The sequence below is a fragment of the Condylura cristata genome, unplaced genomic scaffold (genome assembly GCF_000260355.1).
Source record: "Condylura cristata isolate star-nosed mole 26May11 unplaced genomic scaffold, ConCri1.0 scaffold00005, whole genome shotgun sequence".
NCBI lineage: Eukaryota > Metazoa > Chordata > Mammalia > Eulipotyphla > Talpidae > Condylura > Condylura cristata.
The window spans coordinates 44,553,768-44,571,731 of record NW_004567106.1 but is presented as its reverse complement, the minus strand read 5'-3'; the positions used below and the strand labels follow the sequence as shown (position 1 = coordinate 44,571,731).

Here is a 17,964-nt window from a genome sequence, read left to right as displayed (position 1 = left end):
CCCCCAGCTTCTTCATCAGTGTTCACGAGGTGCCCAGGGAGCACGATGCATCCTCCAATGATAATTGGAGCATCTTAATTCCCTTAATCATGTTCGGTGAGTCACACTTCAGAGATACACTACAGCGTGGAAGCCCAAAGTTGGCAGCGCTGTAGTAACTTTTCACCATTTTAATACAAAGCTCCCTAACACTTGCCTTGACACGGGGTTTCATCCGTGTTAATATTTCACACATTTCTCTAAAAGTTGGGGCTGGGAAGGGAAGCTGTCGGAATAGCTGCTGTCGAGATTGGCGGAAGTCTGCTCCACCCAAGCCACCCCAGTTGCGCAAGCGCAGAAGGGTGTGCGTGTGCTGCGCGGGTGCGGACGTGCGCATGCGCGAGAAGAGCCGGCGCGCCAGGGGCTGGACTTCAGGCAAGGGGGCGCGGCGCACGCAACATGGCGTCCAACATCTACTTGGTTCGCCAGCGGATTAGCCGGCTCGGCCAGGTGTGGCCGGGGGAGGCGCCTCCCCTTCCCAGCCCCGGCCCGCCCCTTGCCTCCCGGGGCCGCTTCTCTTCGTCTCCGCCCTAGAGCCTAGGCGAGCTGCTTAACCGCCGCCGCCCCGCCCCGCCCCGCCCCGCGGCCACCCGGGTCCACCCCCCACAGTCAGCCCGTCCCGCCTGCCCTTCCTCGCCGCCGGGCTGATCGATCTCGTCGGTCCCCTCCTCCTCCACCCCACCGTCCTGACTCTTTCTCCCTCCTTCCCTCAGAGAATGTCCTCCTTCCAGCTCAACCTCAACCCGCTCAAGGAGCCGCTGGGCTTCATCAAGGTTCTCGAGTGGGTGAGTGCAGCCCGCCGGCGAGGCCCGGAGTCGCGCCGCTGCGCCCGCTCCCTCGCCGGCACCCTCGGCGGGGGAGCCAGGGGCCCGGGTCCGGGGCGCGACCTGGCCGGCGCTGGCCGGGGTCGCCTCTCGCGGGGATCTGACGGGACCGGGGGAAACGGGACGGGAGGCCGCGGCCCGGGTCGCGTGGGGCGGAGACGTCGCGATCGGCGTCGAATCACGAGTCCCCCGGCTGCCGCCGTCCCGGGCAGACCCGCCCTCCCACTCAGAAAATCACCTCCGAGTGCCGGGTGGGAATGGAGATCAAATTTCGCATTGGCTTCACAGCTCCCCGCAGGGGAAGGGAAAGCTTCCTGTGGCGGTCTAACCGAAACCCGGGGGGTCGGAGAGGCGGGCGCTGCCTGGAAGAGGCCCGAGCATGCATTTCTGCCCTACTGACTTGAGGCCGCCCTCCCTCGAAAGCTGCTTGTGCTTTGTCGAAGTGATCTGAAGCACAAGTCGCTTCTTAAATTAGTTTTGAGATTGGGTCCGGGTTAAAAGGGGAAAAGATACATGTGGGTCTGAAAGCGCACGGGTATACGGGTGGGGTGGGGGAAAAGGTCTTTTAAACAAAACGCGGCCACTGTGATTCACTGATCCACGTCGTTTGTTGAAGGTGTTGCCAGCTAACATCCTGCTTTTAGTCTTTTCCTGGGAACTCTCAAACTATAAACATCAAAGGACACTTACTAATTCATTCACCTTGGTAATGATCACTTGGAGTTTGTGACACTGCAGGTTTTCTTAAAATTTCAGGGCCCATTTTCAGGCCTGTATCAACAGACAGCTGGCATCCGGCCAGTGTGCAGGCATGTTGTATTTTATAGACAGTAGCATTTACATACTTAATTCGTTAATCCTGTATTTTAGTGATAAAGCCGCGGTTTCCGGTTTCCCTTTTGAGATTCACTGAGAAAGTTTTTAAAGCTACTTTTTAAAAGTAACAGAAATTCAAATTTTCTGGTGTGTACTCTGATTTCCTGCCCACACCCAAAGTTCTTTACCTTACCCCCAAATTTTGGGTATTTTGATATTTCCTGAAAACTGAAAAAAATGACTTTACGTTAATAATCTATTTTAAAGATACCTAAATACTTACGGTTTTTTAAACGAGGGTCCAGGTTAAAGTAAAAGGAAAATAATTCAGTATAAACATTAAAAATCACAGGAAGAATATAAGTTTAACTGGGCCAATCAAATATAAAAGCTAGGAAAATACCTTCTAAACCTTGTATATTTAATCTAGTTGAGGATTATAATTTTCCACTTAAAGTAAGGTCTTTCATTGTTATATTTGCCAGTTGAAAACAAAAGTACTTTTTTCCTTAATATTTTTAAAAAGTTAGTGAAAAAGTTTACTAGTAATGATAAGTATGATATACACTTTAAATATCCTTTTTAAACGTATCAAGGAAAGATAAGTTTCAGTTCTAACAGCTTATTACAAGACTTTATGAAAAGACTACACTTGTTAATGGTGTAGTGACTATTTAACAAATAATTTGCATACCTGTTATAAGTACTACCATGTAAACATGAATAAACATGATCTTTTTGGTAGTGAGTGTAGTATGCATTTGAAGTGGTGTGAACCTGTACCTCAAAAACATGTACAGTGTTGTAAACCAACATTACCTCAATTAAAAAAAATGTAACTTTTTAAAAAATGGTCTTTTTTTCATGCTCTATTACGACAAAAATAAATATGAACGACATGGAATAAATTTAATAATATGAATGAGAATATGTTAAATACCTTAATGACTGAATGTAGTAAAACAGAGGAGAGCAGGTGTGTAGTGGAGCTAGGAAGGATTTCATAAATGAAAGCACACTTGAAGCGTGGTGTTCACTCAGGAAGTTTGGTGGGGAGTGACTTTCCAGGCAAAGGGAATCTAATGTTGAGTCTTGTGGAAAGTGGCAGCAGCTCAGCTCCATTTGAGAACTTAAAAGTATTTGGGAGTTCCCTGGGACTGTGCACTAAGAGAGAAGGTGGTGTGGTTTGGAGTGGATTCTCAAAGTTTTCAAAGGGCTTGCAAACTAGCTCGTACTTTTGATCACCAAATCCAATTTTTTTTTTCTTTATAATAGTTTATTTTTACATCATTTTGTGCTTTGCTTTTCTTTTTTTATTTTTCATCTCAATTGTAATCCCCGTGGGTTTCCCATCACTAGCTAGCTCGAACTTTTATCCTAACTTAACCTTCTGAGGTTAACTTTTGATAATCTGGGCCCGGCCCTTAGAAAAACCCATGGGTGCAGGGTATAATATTTTGGGTTGTTTCTGGACAAGTGCCCAATTAAGCCCAGAATTCCTGTGATATGTGGTGGTAACTAATGGATTCAAAGACAAAAACAGTGAATGACATAATTAGATTTGCCTTTTAGGAATTTTCATTTTGTCAGTATTATAAAGGATAGTTTGGAAAGGTCATTTTCAAAGTAGGGAAGACTTGCTGCTTTAGAAACTAAAGGCTGTTGGAATGAGTGCATTCACACATAAATATGTAGATGATAATGTACTTGAAGAGTTGTTAGATTCTTCAGCACCTTGATGCTGTGTTTCTAGAGAGATTGGCCACCACACTGGAAGAATTGAGTCTTTTATTACTAACATATCTCCTGGTCAGTCAAAATCATTAACTTTTCTATTAGCATGTCTTACACCTTCCCAAATGATACATGCTTTTCATTTGTGTGTGCTCCTGCCTTTATGCCCCATTTATAGGTGTTGAACAGAGAAGTAAAGGTCAAGGATTTATGTTTAGCAAAGTTTTATAAAGTTTCTAATATTTCTCTGACAGATTTAATGTTGCTCATACTTGGTAGCCAGTTCTCTTATGTAAGATGAAAAGTGAACAGATATTTATCCCTGAATGAGTCTTAAGTAATAATGCATTCTTAATTCCCCATTAAGAATTTTGTTGACCCATAAAAAATTGTACAAAAAATACTGTTTGGGAAGTGTATAAAGAATTATAAGCTAGTTAAATTTGATTTTAGAATTAATAACCGTCTCCAAATATTTCTTGTGCTGGTCAAATTTATTGTCAGTATTGACAAGAGATACTTATTGAGCATGATAAATATGCTAGTGCTTTCTCTGGCCTGTTGTTTTGTTTTTTTGTTTTTGTTTTTCATTCAATCCTCTTACAGCCCACTAGGTAGATAGTACTGTAATCTCCAAACCACTAAGGCTTAGAAAAGTTATATACTGATACAAAAGTCTGTTCTTAATAATTTTGATGACTTAACCTTTGTGTTTTCTAACTGGCCTTTTAAAAAATTAATGAAAAATTACCTACAATTTAAAAAAGCTTAAAGAACAAAAATATAAGGTATTTGAAATAATTTTCATGGATACATGTTTATATGATCTCAGGAGTTAAAAATCACTAAGTGTTCTTAGTTCATTTATCAAGTTTGAATGTTTTCTTCTGATTTTATCCTTATAATTAATGAGAAAATTTGAAATTACCTCCAAAAACATGAAGTAACATGGTTATATTAATATTTAGGAAATAATAAGAAAATTTGTAACTCTTTGAATATTACATTTCAATTTGTTTAAACGACCATTCAGAAATGCATTAATAGTTCATAAAAATGCATAAGGTTTAGTCATCACAAATATATTTTTAAAAATAGGGATCATGCAGATTATGAAGAAAAATGTAGTTTATGAAGGCTGAGGCATATGGAGACTTAATGTTTGTCTCATCCATTTGCTTACTGTCATTTTTAGGCTGTCTCCACAACAGACCACTTTTTAGGAAACATCTTTTCTTAGCCCTGCCATTTGCCTTGTTCTACCCTATTATGGAAAAGGGCAAAAGGATTTCAAATAGCATTTTATGACTACCAGGACACTCTGTATTCTTAAAAATGTGTTAATAAATTTATTTGCTCACTTCTATGCTCTGTGTTTGCTGTTTCTTTGACCTAAAACCTCAGTATTTACCATGACCGTTCTTACAGGGTCAATCAGATGTTATTTTCATAGACATATATACTCAGAACACACAAACACAATCATGCTATTCATCCAAATAATCTCTGATAAACTATAAATGGGATAATTAAGGTAACAAAGCAGTGCTCTAGTCCAGTAGTTCTGACACTTCCATGTTTTAGAACCCCTTTATGTTTGCTTTATGTGGGATATTGATATTTACCACATTAGAAACTTAAGCTGAGACATTTACAAATAATAATTATATCAATATCAATAGCTCTTGAAAGCTTGAATTACATCAGTAGCAACAAATGCTGTCAGTTTTCCTTGAAAGTAAGCCCACTTCATTCATTATGGAGAAAAATAGCTGCTAAATATCAAAGTCTGAGTAACTACAGTTTGTTACTTATTCTTTCAAGTAAAACAGCTGTTCCATGGGGGAAAAAATAACTAGTTCGGCATACTATTGGTTGTCCCTGGAGACAGCCATTATATTTTGGTTCGATGTCCCATTTCATCACAAAGAACATTAAGAAGATATTTAAGGGTCAGAACTTAATAAAAATAATGTACACTACTTTATAAAGATAAATGGCTATGAAACTAGCCAGTTTTTTTTTAAGTGCAAGTGCATGGAAATGAAACATTGGATGCTATTGTGATTCTTATCAGCAGTTTTATCCGCTAGTAGTGCTTTTGTTCATATCAGTGAAAATGTCAACACAGTGTAAAAAGCAAATAATAATGTCTTAGTAAAATGTTATGAAAATATTTCTGACCTCATATGAGCTCCCTGAAGAGTCTTGGGTATACCCTGGGGTCCACAGGCCACACACTGAAGAATGCTGTTCCTGTACAAGATAAACATCATTGGGGACTAGAAATGGAACAGAAAATACAGTTGGGAGAAAAATTGTTCCCAGATCTGGAATAGTAAATTTGGGGGAAAAGCTTGACTATACTATCTGGATTTCTGACTGGAATAGAGCTGAGCACTGATGATTTGGGCTAGGGGACTTAGACATCCACCTAGATGGCAGCCCTAAAACTAGAACTGCTAGAATAGGAAATGACTGTAAAACCAATTGAGGGGGGTAAAAGGAGAAAAACATACTCTCAGCCTGTATATGTCAAAAGCCTAAAATACATGGGAGAAAATTAACTTTCACTTTAAAATTCATAGTACTGGCAGTAAATGCTATCAGTTTCCAGATCAACAGTCAGGATATGGCATTCACTCCAGAAGGTATAAAAATAATAGAATAGTCTGAAACAGTTTGAAAGCATTTCAATTACTTGGAGATTTTTAATTACATAACCGGTTTAATAATTGTTAAGAATAGTGACAAAAGGATGCTTTCAACATGACTTAGCAAAAAACTTAAAGCTATTATTTCAACAGAAATTTAAGTTTACTTCTTATGGTCAAAATACTTAAGGTTTATCAAACTGCCCAAACTTCCGATGGCTGTAATTTAGAAGCAAAAGGAGCTCGGAGAATGAACCTGAAGCACTTGTAAATTGTTTCATCTCCTTAGGGCACAGAGGGAATAAATTGGAATAACAGCATCAATAACAAAACTTTTTTTTTTCAATGAGTATCTTTAGTGGACACTTCAGACTTTGCCTCATGAAAATCAGTACCTTCTCTGTAGGTATCTAATCCTAGGCAAATATGCTGTGACAGTTCATTTTCTTAAAAAGTAGTGAGTGATACTTGAATTAGTAAAACTGCACATTGAGGAAGGAATTTAAGTAGATTATATCAGGTTAGTAATGAAAACAAGTCGCAGTGGTGCAACTAGAAGCATGTAAGATACCCACAAATTAGATGAGTACAAGAATTCCCCCCCCCCATAAAACCGTCAGCTTAACAGGATCTAGAAATAGGACCCAGTTCTGTGATGAAATAGAGTCTGTTTTTATTGTATAAAAAATAGCTAATGACTAGATCTCATAGGGTGTTAATGCTTCTGATTTCTCTTTTGTACAGGCCCAAATTGTTTTCAGTGGTTTATAAAACTTCAGTAGAGCTTCAATTCTCGTTTGAGTCTAAAAGTAGATATAAATAGAAGTTATTAAGTATTTTCTCCTTGTCCACCAGTTAAATGAGTACTCCACCAAAGTTGCAGATCTCTAAATAAGTTAAGAGATTTGCCATCATGGTCATCTAATGGGCAGAGAGAAATGTGGAACTGTTTCTCTGGTAACTTGAGGCTGTCACAATGACTATGGAACCTTTTTGACTAGAGTGAAGCTTGGTGTCATCTTGTCCCTGAATTCTTATAAGCTACAAATAGAATTTCATGTCAGCAGTTTCACTCATTTTTCAGGAATAGAGAAGGATGGGAAAATGAATTTTATAAATGGAAATATAAATCATAATACAAGCACTACTCATTCATAGGCCTAACCTTCTTGACGGAAATGAGTGAAACAAACTAGAAGAAAAGCAAGTTAGTTGACTACTGGCAACTAATATGTTTCCTGAGGATTGTTGAGGCAATGTGAGATGGCAATTTGGAACACAAATGACCTGTTTTAAGTGCCATCTGTCACTTAATGTCACTTAATTTTTTTATGTGAACATAGGTCTAATGTTGCATAGTTCACACACACACTCAGAAGAAGCAAGAAATTCAAATTTGTAGAGTATGTAACAAGTTCACATTTTTTAATAAATACTGGAAATGTCATAAAAACATATCTGCATGCCAGTTTTCACATGGACAACCAATATAGAATTACTACATCAAAATAGCAGTAGACCATAGAGTGAATTAAAAGTCAGATAGTGTACCCTTCAGTTATCATATTCCTTATTTAGTAAAAAATGTATGCCTTATCCCTTTTTTCTATAAGATAAAAACCAGAATTGTAAGCATGACATTTATTTCATAACAGACTTGAAATGATGGTTATGTTAGATTCAAATATAACTTTATTGTAGATTATTGGGTATTCATATTTTTCTTTAATTAGGCAGTTATTTAGTGAGCATTTGCTATATGAATAGGTTAGCACTGAACATCATGAATAGACAGGTACAAAACATGGTCTGGCAATGGAGAGGTAAAGGTGATAGTCTTGAAAGCATTAAGGTATAGTATAGTATACCACTTGTTTATTAATTTTTGTAATAGGTAGAAAGCTAATTTTTGTTTTGGAGGATAGTGGTTTGTAAGGCAGCAACTCAAGAAAAATGCCTCTAGTACAAGTCTGTGACCATCCTTCCAGGAGACAGAATATGGAATTCTACCACAATCGAATGGGTAGGAATTTAAAGGAGGACCTTATTTAGAGAATCGGGGTGTAGGGGCACATTCCTACAGAAGAAACGTACATTCAAGACATAAATACGTGGTATGTTTCCAGAACAATAGTAGCGCAGTATGATAATATATATTACCTGGCAGGGAGTATAATGCAAAGAAATCTAGAAAGAAAAATGAGACTATCTCAGCCATGCTTCTTATGCTGAATTAAGAAACTTGGACTCCTTTTCCCCCTTAAATTTAATTCCGGAAAGCCATTGAGGAAATCCTTTTTACATAGTAATTTAAATGTTATATTAGCCACACTAAAAAAGTGAGAATAAGAAATTAATTTTCATGATATATTTTAGTCATAACTCAATATATCCAAAATAGTAATCAGTATAGTTACTGGTGAGGTATTTCATATGTTTGTTTTCATACTAAACCATCAGAATCCAGAGTAAATATAACACTACAACTTATCTCATTTCAGACTGGCCATGTTTAGTGTTTAATAGCCATATTTGGCTGAGGCTGCTTTACTGGACACTGCAGCTCTAGAGCCCTCACCATAGAAGATGAATGATGATTAGAATGAGATCAGAAATGAGAGTCTGATGAGTTAGTGCCAATGAAAAATGGTGAGGGCCTAAACCAAAATAGTAGCAGGAATGAGGCAAACAAGTAAGCAGAGCTTTTACTTTGCTCTCTGCTCTGTGTACTCGGGCAGTAATTTTTTTTCCACTTACCTTTTTAGGTTTTTATAATTTATCCATGTGATATGGGTATTTATAATTCATATATTTATTACTGTATAATTTCCCTCTGTAAGTGTATACAGCTATATTTTATGTTTTCCTATTGTTTCCCCCCTCTTCTTTTTTTTTTTAAGATTTATTTGTTTATGCACCTATAACTGGGGTACAAGCCAGAGGTGCAGGGTGGTGAGAAGATTCACCAGAGACAGAGTGGGGAGCAGAACAGGCAGAGCGACAAAGTACACCGCTAAAGGGAGCAGCGGGCTGGTCAGGAGAGGTCTGCTGCACCATGTGGGTCACCTGTGGGTTACCTTCGGTGCCTGGGATCCAACTATTGCTGAAGCAGCTGTGGCCAGCCTTGTAGTGCTGCGCTTTAAACCTTTGTACCACCAGGGAGGGCCCTCCCCTCTCCTTTCCCCCTCTCCATTTTCAATATTATAATGTCACTGTGAATATTTTTATATCTACTAATACACATTAGCAAGTTTCTCTTAGGTTTGTGTACTAGTAGATGCTAATCTTTGTTATGTAGATGCTTTCACCTATTTTGTAGCTTGTTTTGTATTCAAAAGCTTTTATTTTTCTGCTCAAATTTTTTTTTTTAAAGATTTATTTATTTGTGCATACAGAACTGGGGTACAGGCCAGAGGCTCAGGGGCGGTGAGAGGCTTCACCAGAGACAGAGTGGGGAACAGAACAGGCAGATCGACGAAGTACACTGCTGAGGGGAGCAGCGGGCGGGCCAGGAGAGGTCTGCCATGCCATGTGGTCTCCTCCGGGGCAGGCGGGAATCGAACTCATGCGGAAGCGGCTTTAGATTCTCAGTGCTGTGCTTTAACCCGCTGCGCCACCAGGGAGGGCCTCTGCTCAATTTTTTTAAATTGTCTTAACTTTTTCAAGATTCTTTGTTCATTTAAGTCTGCAGCCCATCTGTCCCATTTATTAAATTGTTTTTCCTATCAATTGAAACATAACAATTTATCCCCAACTTAGCACTTCAGACAACAGATATTTATCATCTTATAATTTCTATGTCTCAAGAATCTGGAAGCTGCTGAGTCAGTTTTATCAGGGTCTCCTAAATGATTATTGTCAAACTGTTGGCTGAAATTTGTGTCTTCTCAAGCCTTCCAACTCCCTAACCTGGCTGTTGGCAAGCCTCAGTCAATCCACCTGCAAGATCACTACACCATTGCTGTTAAACCCTTAGTAATCCTTGATTCTTTGCCACATGAGTCACTATAAGTTGCCTAAATATCCTCCCAATACGCAACTGACTTCCCCTAGAGTTGGTGATATTAAAGTGTAAGAAAAGAAAACAGAAAGTGTGGTCTCTTTTGTTGCCTAATCTCAGAAAGGACATCTGTTCTATCTACCTTACTTTATTCATTAGAAGCTAATTACTGTATCTAGTCCATATCTGTAAGATAGAATTTGTCTGTACATAACTATTTCTGATTTCTCTGTTCTGTTTCAATTTGTGTATCCTGTTTCTGTTCTCTAATATTAAATATGAGTATATGTCCAAGACTCATTTCCAGGCCTTCTGTTATTTTCTTTCTTGTATTCAGATACATTTATATTGAGAGATTAGACAATCTTCTGTCTTTATTTAAACTCCAAAATATGTGCTGGATGTAACTCTGTTGAAAAAAATAAAATTAACAAATTAAAGATGTAATTGGCCTTATTAAACAATTCATGAACAGAGCAGCATCCCATCTAGATATTGCAAGGCATTACACAAGGAGAGTATTTGTAGACAGAGATGTCTGTCTACACCTGACTTTTAAATGACTATATAATATTCCATTATATGAATTGGTTTATTTGCTTCACTGTCAGCATTTAAGATGCTTCTGGTTTTTTTTTTGTTATAAATAACCCTTTACGAGCATCATTACATATTTTTAAAACATGTGCATGATCCTAAAAATGGAGCTTCCATATGACCCAGCAATCCCACTCCTAGGTATCTACCCAAAAGACACAAAAAAACTGATTCAAAAAGATACCTGCACCCCCATGTTTATTGCTGCTTTATTTACAATTGGAAAGACATGGAAACAACCCAAATGACCAAAAGTGGATGACTGGATTAAAAATATGTGGTACATATATACAATGGAATATTACTCAGCAACCAAAAAAAAGAAACACATGTCTTTTGCAGCAACTTGGATGGAGCTGGAAAAGATCATGCTTAGTGAGATAAGCCAGAAAGAGAAAGAAAAATACCAGATGGTTTCACTCATAGCAGGAGTATAATGGACCAGGCGAGAAAATAATGATAATGAACAGCCGTATAACAGACATTTTGTGGGGGTGGAGTGGGGAATGGGATCAAAAACAGGGGCAGGGGGAGAAGTGCACTGGAGTATGGTGATGGCACATGGGTAACTTGGTGATGGGAAACCCACGGGATTACAATTGAGATGAAAAAAAAATGTACAAAATGATGTGAAAATAAACTTACATTATTAAAAAAAAAGATATGGTACATATACACAATAGAATATTACTCAGCAGCCAAAAAAAAAATAAGCACATGCCTTTTGCAGCAACATGGATGGAGCTGGAAAAGATCATGCTTAGTGAGATAAGCCAGAAAGAAAAGGAAAAATACCGGATGGTTTCACTCATAGCAGGAGTATAACAGACCAGGCGAGGAAATATATGTATATACCAGAGACATTTTATAGGGATGGAGTGGGGAATGAGATCAGAAACAATGGGGGGAGGGAAATGCAGTGGACTATGGTGATGGCACATGGGTGATTTGGTGATGGGAAGCCCACAGGGGATTACAACTGAGATGGAAAAATGTACAAAATGATGCAAAAGTAAACTACAGATATATATATGGAGACATATGTATATATTAACTTGCTTTTAAAAATATGTGCATGATCAGAGAAACAAATTTCCAACTACTTTTTGAGACCCAGAAATAACACACCAGTAAGACCTCAAAGAACTCAAATATGACATAGTATCACTTCTTTGCTTACCACCCTTTGACTTCAGTTACCCTTGAGTTCCAAATAAAAATACCTAATTCACTGCTTTTGTTTTTTTTAATATTAATATGAATAGATGTTCTTTGAATTTCATACTAACATTTAGTAAGGCACATTCAAGTATGAGCAAATGAATTGTTACAGGGCTGGTATACTGATTTTTATACTTGACAATAATAAAATCACATTTGTTAAAAATTACAAATAAGGGACCTCCCTGGTGATCTAGGGCTTAAGTCTCACACAATCACCCGACTTTGATGCCAGAGTAGAGAGCTAACCTACATTTGGTGCAGCAAACCTTTCCTATCTCTCACTGCACCCCTCAGCAGTGGATTTCAGTATATCTGCCTGTTCTGTTCCCTACTCTGTAGCTGGTGAATCCTCTCACCTCCCCTGCACCTCTGGCCTATTATACCCCATTTATTCTATGCAAAATTAGTTTTAATTGCAGTGTTAATTTTTTATGTATGCACTTGTCTTCAGAATTTCTAGAATGTTAGTGAGCTGGTTTTTAATAACCAATTTATAAGAAGATTTTAGGTATACTAATGTTTCTTCCCCCACCCCTTTTTTTTGTCTTGCTTTGTATAGATTGCTTCTATCTTTGCTTTTGCCACCTGTGGAGGTTTTAAAGGTAAAACAGACATTTCAGTATCTTGTCCTCAGGAAAATAAAACAATTACTGCCACTTTTGCTTATCCATTCAGGTGAGTTATTTGTCCGTTTGCTTTTATAGCTTAACTTGCATTCATGTTGGGATTGACTCATTGTGATTTCCAGCAGTTTATTGATCTTAGGGAATGGAAAAAAATTTCATGTTCCTTTATAAGTAGTGGTTATTGCTATTCAAGCCATGGTACATAGACTGCCTGTCTGCAAACCTTTCTTTTTGTCTGTGTTGAAGTAAATATGGACAATGAAAGTAAGCATTTAGAAACTTTTATATGCCACTATTTTGACATTTTTATTATATCACCCCACATTGAATAGAAAATTTAAAAACAAAACAGTCTGCTTCATTAGCGTGATGTAGAAAGCCATGAGGTAGAATTAAATTAAACTTTTGAAGTCCATATTTCTTGTATATTTGCCATTGCTAAATAATTTTTTTCTTTACAGAGTGCTAGTACATATGTAAAGAGTTCCTGCTTCTTTCACCAACATAAAATTTGATTTCCTTACTCTCAAACTAAAGTGGATATTTCATTTGTGAATTCTCTTTGAATTCATTGAAAAGTATCTTAAATATTTCCAGTACTTAAGTCTCTCTTGGATTGTTTTTCTGGAAACAATTATAAATTGTAAATTGGAAAAATTATTTCTTGAGTTTGTTTTGATGATTAAATAAAACCTTATATTAAAAGTTATATCAGCAAGTACTTGGTAATTATCTCTATCTCCCAATCTCTTCTCTTTCCTAAGTCTCTATATAAGCAACTCTTATAGCATCTTTAGTGATAGGGCTTTTGCATTTATGGATTGGGAAAAATCAAAGATAATGTGAAGTTAGCTGCTATTTAATCCAGAATTAAAGTGATTATAATTGGATTTCCTGGCGCTAGTCACACTGACTCTGCCATCTAGAATGGAATATCATATCTAAAATTATAAACTGTTTTGTCCCAGCCCTCTCAATCTGCTAATTTTTCATTACAAGAAAATAATATCTGGTTGTGAAAATGCTTAATCAGTCTATATCTAATCTATCATAAGCCAATTTCTGTGTTATAACTTATGTACATTTCTTATGAAATTTTTTAACTTAAATATTTTTTTTTCTTGCTTTAAAAAGAAAATGTATATATTTGGAAATGTTTTTTGAAATCTCATTTTAATGTTCTGCCTATGTGTTTCTAACTTGGAAAAGTTTTAATAATTGATGTTTCTTTGAATCTTTTTCTAAATAGGTTGAATGAAGTGTCATTTCAAGCAGTTTCACAGTCGAATGTGTGTAATACAGACTGGAGTAGTCAAGTTCTTGTTGGAGACTACTCGTCCTCTGCACAATTCTATGTTACATTTGCCGTCTTTGTCTTCCTGTACTGCATGGCTGCTCTTCTGCTCTATGTCGGTTATACAAACCTCTATCGGGATAGTCGAAAATTTCCCATGATTGTAAGTAATTGCTACCTTTTAATACAAAAACAATTGTTTAAGTATACATTATATGTTTTTCCTAATTTTTATTTACATTATATTTGAAGTTAAATCATTATTCTCCTACACTGGAAATAAAAATTCTTGGCCCAGTTCAGCATATGTGGACGTATATTGTCACAAGATTCAACTTTCTCAGGTTGTCATGTTTAGCTCAATTCTTTCAGCCTGTTTGCAGCACTTTCTCTGTACTTTTGGAAGTGCGGAGCCTTGTTTCTGTTTTGAACCTGGAAAGAACTCAGATGTGTCATGGGACATGATAGGTTGCAAATAGCAGAGAAATTAAGTAGAAATTAATACCTTTAAAGAATTGCTGACCATATTAGTAGTGTCGTAATTGTGTTCCCACTTACTTTTTTCCCTCTTTTTCAAAGACTCCCCCTTTATGCCTTTTTTCTGTCTTTTCTTCTTTTATTGAGCTCATAGTCTTTATCAGGAATCGGCAAATAAGCCAGATCTGACACACAGTTGTTTTTTCAAATAAAGTTTTTCAGAGCATGGCCGTGCCAGTTGCTGATGTGTTTCACTGCTTCCCCACTGCAGTGGCGGAACAGTTGTCAGGAGATTAAAGATCTACAGCCTGCTGCTTTTTAGGAGAAGTTTGCTAGCTGCTGTATCATATCGCCAAATTCCCTAATTTACACTCTGACCCAGATCATCTTGTTTTCAGCATTTGTGGCATTTGTGAGCTAATCTGAATCTTTGAGAATTTGAGTTTGAGACCCTAACACATTTTTTGGCTTCAGAGTCTACTGAGCTAGAATCTCTCAGATTTAGTTAGTAGAATCTTAGATTATTAATGAAGTCCAGAGATAAGCTATGGTTTTAATCTGGACATCCACTACAAAAGAACAGTATTAATGTTAACTGACTTGAAGGGAAAATATTTTTATAATATTGGTCATTTACCTCTATGAGAAAATACTGTCATCTGCTAAAGGGAAGGCTGCTTAAATATGAAAAAAATATTAACAGGTTTTATTTATTTACTTATTTATTTTTAATTTTTGCTACCTGGATCATAAGATTGCAAATGGTAAGTAAGGAATAAAACAATCTTTTATACATATTTATTGTTTCTGTTATCTAAGAAGAGATTCTCAAACCAGACCTTTTTTTTAAAGATGTATTTTTACTTATTTATGCATCTAAGAACTGGGGTATAGGCCAGAGTTACAGGGGAGTGAGAGGATTCACTAGAGACAGAGTAGGGAGCAGAACTGTGAATCCACAGTTTCACAAAACTGAGGGGAGCTGCAGGAGAGCTCTGCTGTGCCATGTGGGTCAGCTCCCTGTCTTAGGATCAAACTCATGCTGCAGTGGCTGACAATAGCTTCATAGCACTGAGACTTGAACCCCTGCACCACCAAGGAGGCTCCTTAATCCAGACAAACCTTTCATAAATTATTTCTTGTTAGGTGCCTTTCAGAAAGAGAGGCAACTAACTTTCAGTAATTAGCAAAATTTACTTAAGATTCTGTAACATCTACAGACAATTACAACTTTTATTTCAAAAGGCACTATGATAATCATAAAGATGATTTTGTTAAAATTCTTTACCCTTTAACTACTCAGTGAGGACATGTCTTACCATTTGTTGTTATCCCAAGAAATTTTTAAATTAAACCTTAGCAATGAGTCTTTTATTCCTCATATTTTGTTTACTAACTTTTTTTTTTTTTTAAGATTTATTTATTTGTGCATACAGAACTGGGGTACTCGCCAGAGGCTCAGGGTCGGCGAGAGTCTTCACCAGAGACAAAGTGGGGAGCAGAACAGGCAGATTGATGAAGTACACTGCTCAAGAGAGCAGTGGGCGGGTCAGAAGAGGTCTGCCACGCCACGTGGGTCACCTCCGGGGCAGGGATCAAACTTGCACTGAAATGGCTGCAGCTAGCTTGCAGTGTTGGGTCCTAACCTGCTGTGCCACCAGAGAGGACCCAAATATCACACTTTCAAAAGCAGTATTCAGATCTTTTCTTGCAGAGGGATTTTCTACCAAATAAAACTATATAGTTGCATTGTTTAAAAATTCAAGAATGATTTTCCACCTTGGAATAATCACTCTATAGAGAGATAATCCAGAACTAGTTCCTTAAGTGGGTTTTTTGTTAATTGCTGTAATATAGAGTGGATGTCTCTTGTCTATAAATAAAGCCTAGCTTCTAATTTAAATTTTAATTTCTACTTTTAATTTAGCCATATAAAATGTAACAATTTTCTTGATACACAAATTTTTAAAGTAACTAAAGATAATATTGATTTATTTTCTTTTAAGTACTGCATGTTATCGAGAACATACTTCTTTAAATAGTGTTCTCAATTTTCTGCTCAGTAATTTCTGGGAGCACTTCAATTTTTGTGTCAAGTAGCAAGAACTTAAAGATTGTAAGCCATGTGGAGAATAAGGGATATCATAAACAAAATCCATAGAATATCCCAAATCTAAAAAATGTGTTACATACCATATAGTGTCTTTCTGGTAGAATCAGAGCTGCCACACGCAGCAACAGTCACACATTGCAGAACTCCAGTGACGTGTTCACCTGGACTGCAGTGTGACTGGAATCCTGAGTAGAACTCAGAGGCTTACATTTCCCCCATTTTCACTCTAAAGTTACTGTGTGCATTATTTTCAAAAAGCACCTGCTTCTGAAATATGAAAATGTCATGCTGTAAGCCACCACAAAGTCGTTTTTAAAAAGCCTACTCAGGAAAAAACAGGGTTTTTTTGGTTTGTTTTTTAGGGAAAAAAAATTTTTTTTAATTAGGAATTTGGAAGGAAGCAACCTGAAAATAAACAGAATTTGCATACTGGTCAGAACTATCAACATTAGCCCAGAGAGAACTTGTTTAGCATGTAGTACCCTCATTCCATTTATCAGTTCTCCAAAAGGCATTGCATTTCTTAAATCTGTTAAGGGAGTTAAGAGTGTTTGCAAAGGATCTTAATGAAAAAACTTGAAGTATAAATTGACTAAGGAGAGAATTGAGAACATGAATAAAATTGAGACTGTAAAAAAGTGATAACATTAGATTAGATTAAGGGTCATGGAGAAAGTCAAAGAGATAATTGGGATACCAGAGAAAGTGAGCTGGAAAGAGGTGATGTTGGGGAGTACAGGATGATGGAAAGGGAGATAGGAGATATTGGTGAGAATGGGGTCTAAGATAAGGTCCTCAGGGTGAGTAGCCAAGGTGAGGTTGTGGTATGGTCTGTGCAAGACCGATTTCCAATTTAAAAATCTTAGGCTGGTAGAGAAACATGAGTCTTATTTACTGTTATATTGCAGACACTGGCAATATTATGTTAACTTGTGATTTTTTTTTATATAAAGTATATGAAAGCCATTTCTCAGTGCCATAGGGTTCATTACAATTTTAATTCTTTTGTCATGAATTTGAAATTTAGTACTTTTAAATTGACTTCATCATTAACTTATACTTATTTTTTGCTTTAGGACTTTGTTGTTACTCTGGTTGTCACTTTTTTGTGGTTGGTGAGCACTTCCGCCTGGGCTAAAGCTCTTACAGATATTAAGATAGCTACCGGTCACAACATTGTCCAGGAACTTCAGCCTTGTCATAATACGGGAGTGATGTGTCATTTTATCTCTGTCACTAGTATGGGATCCCTAAATGTATCTGTGGTATGTATACAGTATTGTTAAAAGTATTTTATTTCCCTTATTAAAGAAAAATCTTTACTCGAAAATTAAGAAAACTTGGCTAATCTGTGGGTGAATGTACTAGTTTTTATTTTTTACTAAGGATGACTGAGTCTTTTCATTAAAGTGGACTAGCAAGTAGGCATTTTCTCTCAAAGGTACAGATAATAGTCACTAACATCATTTAAGTCTACAAACCAGATATCATACTAAGGGAATTACTCACCTCTTGTTTAAGCTACTCAGCAATTCTAACAGGGATGTAAAAAAATAGTATTATGAT

The 17,964-nt window shown here is 37.1% G+C and overlaps 1 protein-coding gene across 2 annotated transcripts; it reads left to right on the top strand.

Annotated features, from left to right (window-relative positions):
* The first annotated feature begins 635 nt into the window (after positions 1 to 635).
* SYPL1 (synaptophysin-like 1) lies at positions 636 to 17,713 on the top strand. Of its 2 annotated transcripts, XM_012720793.1 has the most exons (5): positions 636 to 824; positions 12,448 to 12,563; positions 13,764 to 13,971; positions 15,040 to 15,049; positions 17,475 to 17,636. In XM_012720793.1, exons 1-5 carry the CDS (start codon positions 756 to 758, stop codon positions 17,534 to 17,536), a joined length of 465 nt encoding a protein of 154 aa, XP_012576247.1. In that variant the 5' UTR covers positions 636 to 755; the 3' UTR covers positions 17,537 to 17,636. The 2 variants fall into 2 exon arrangements, with proteins under 2 accessions (XP_012576247.1, XP_012576246.1); XM_012720792.1 differs by lacking the exon at positions 15,040 to 15,049 and having other exon boundaries at positions 17,475 to 17,713.
* Positions 17,714 to 17,964: the final 251 nt, after the last annotated feature.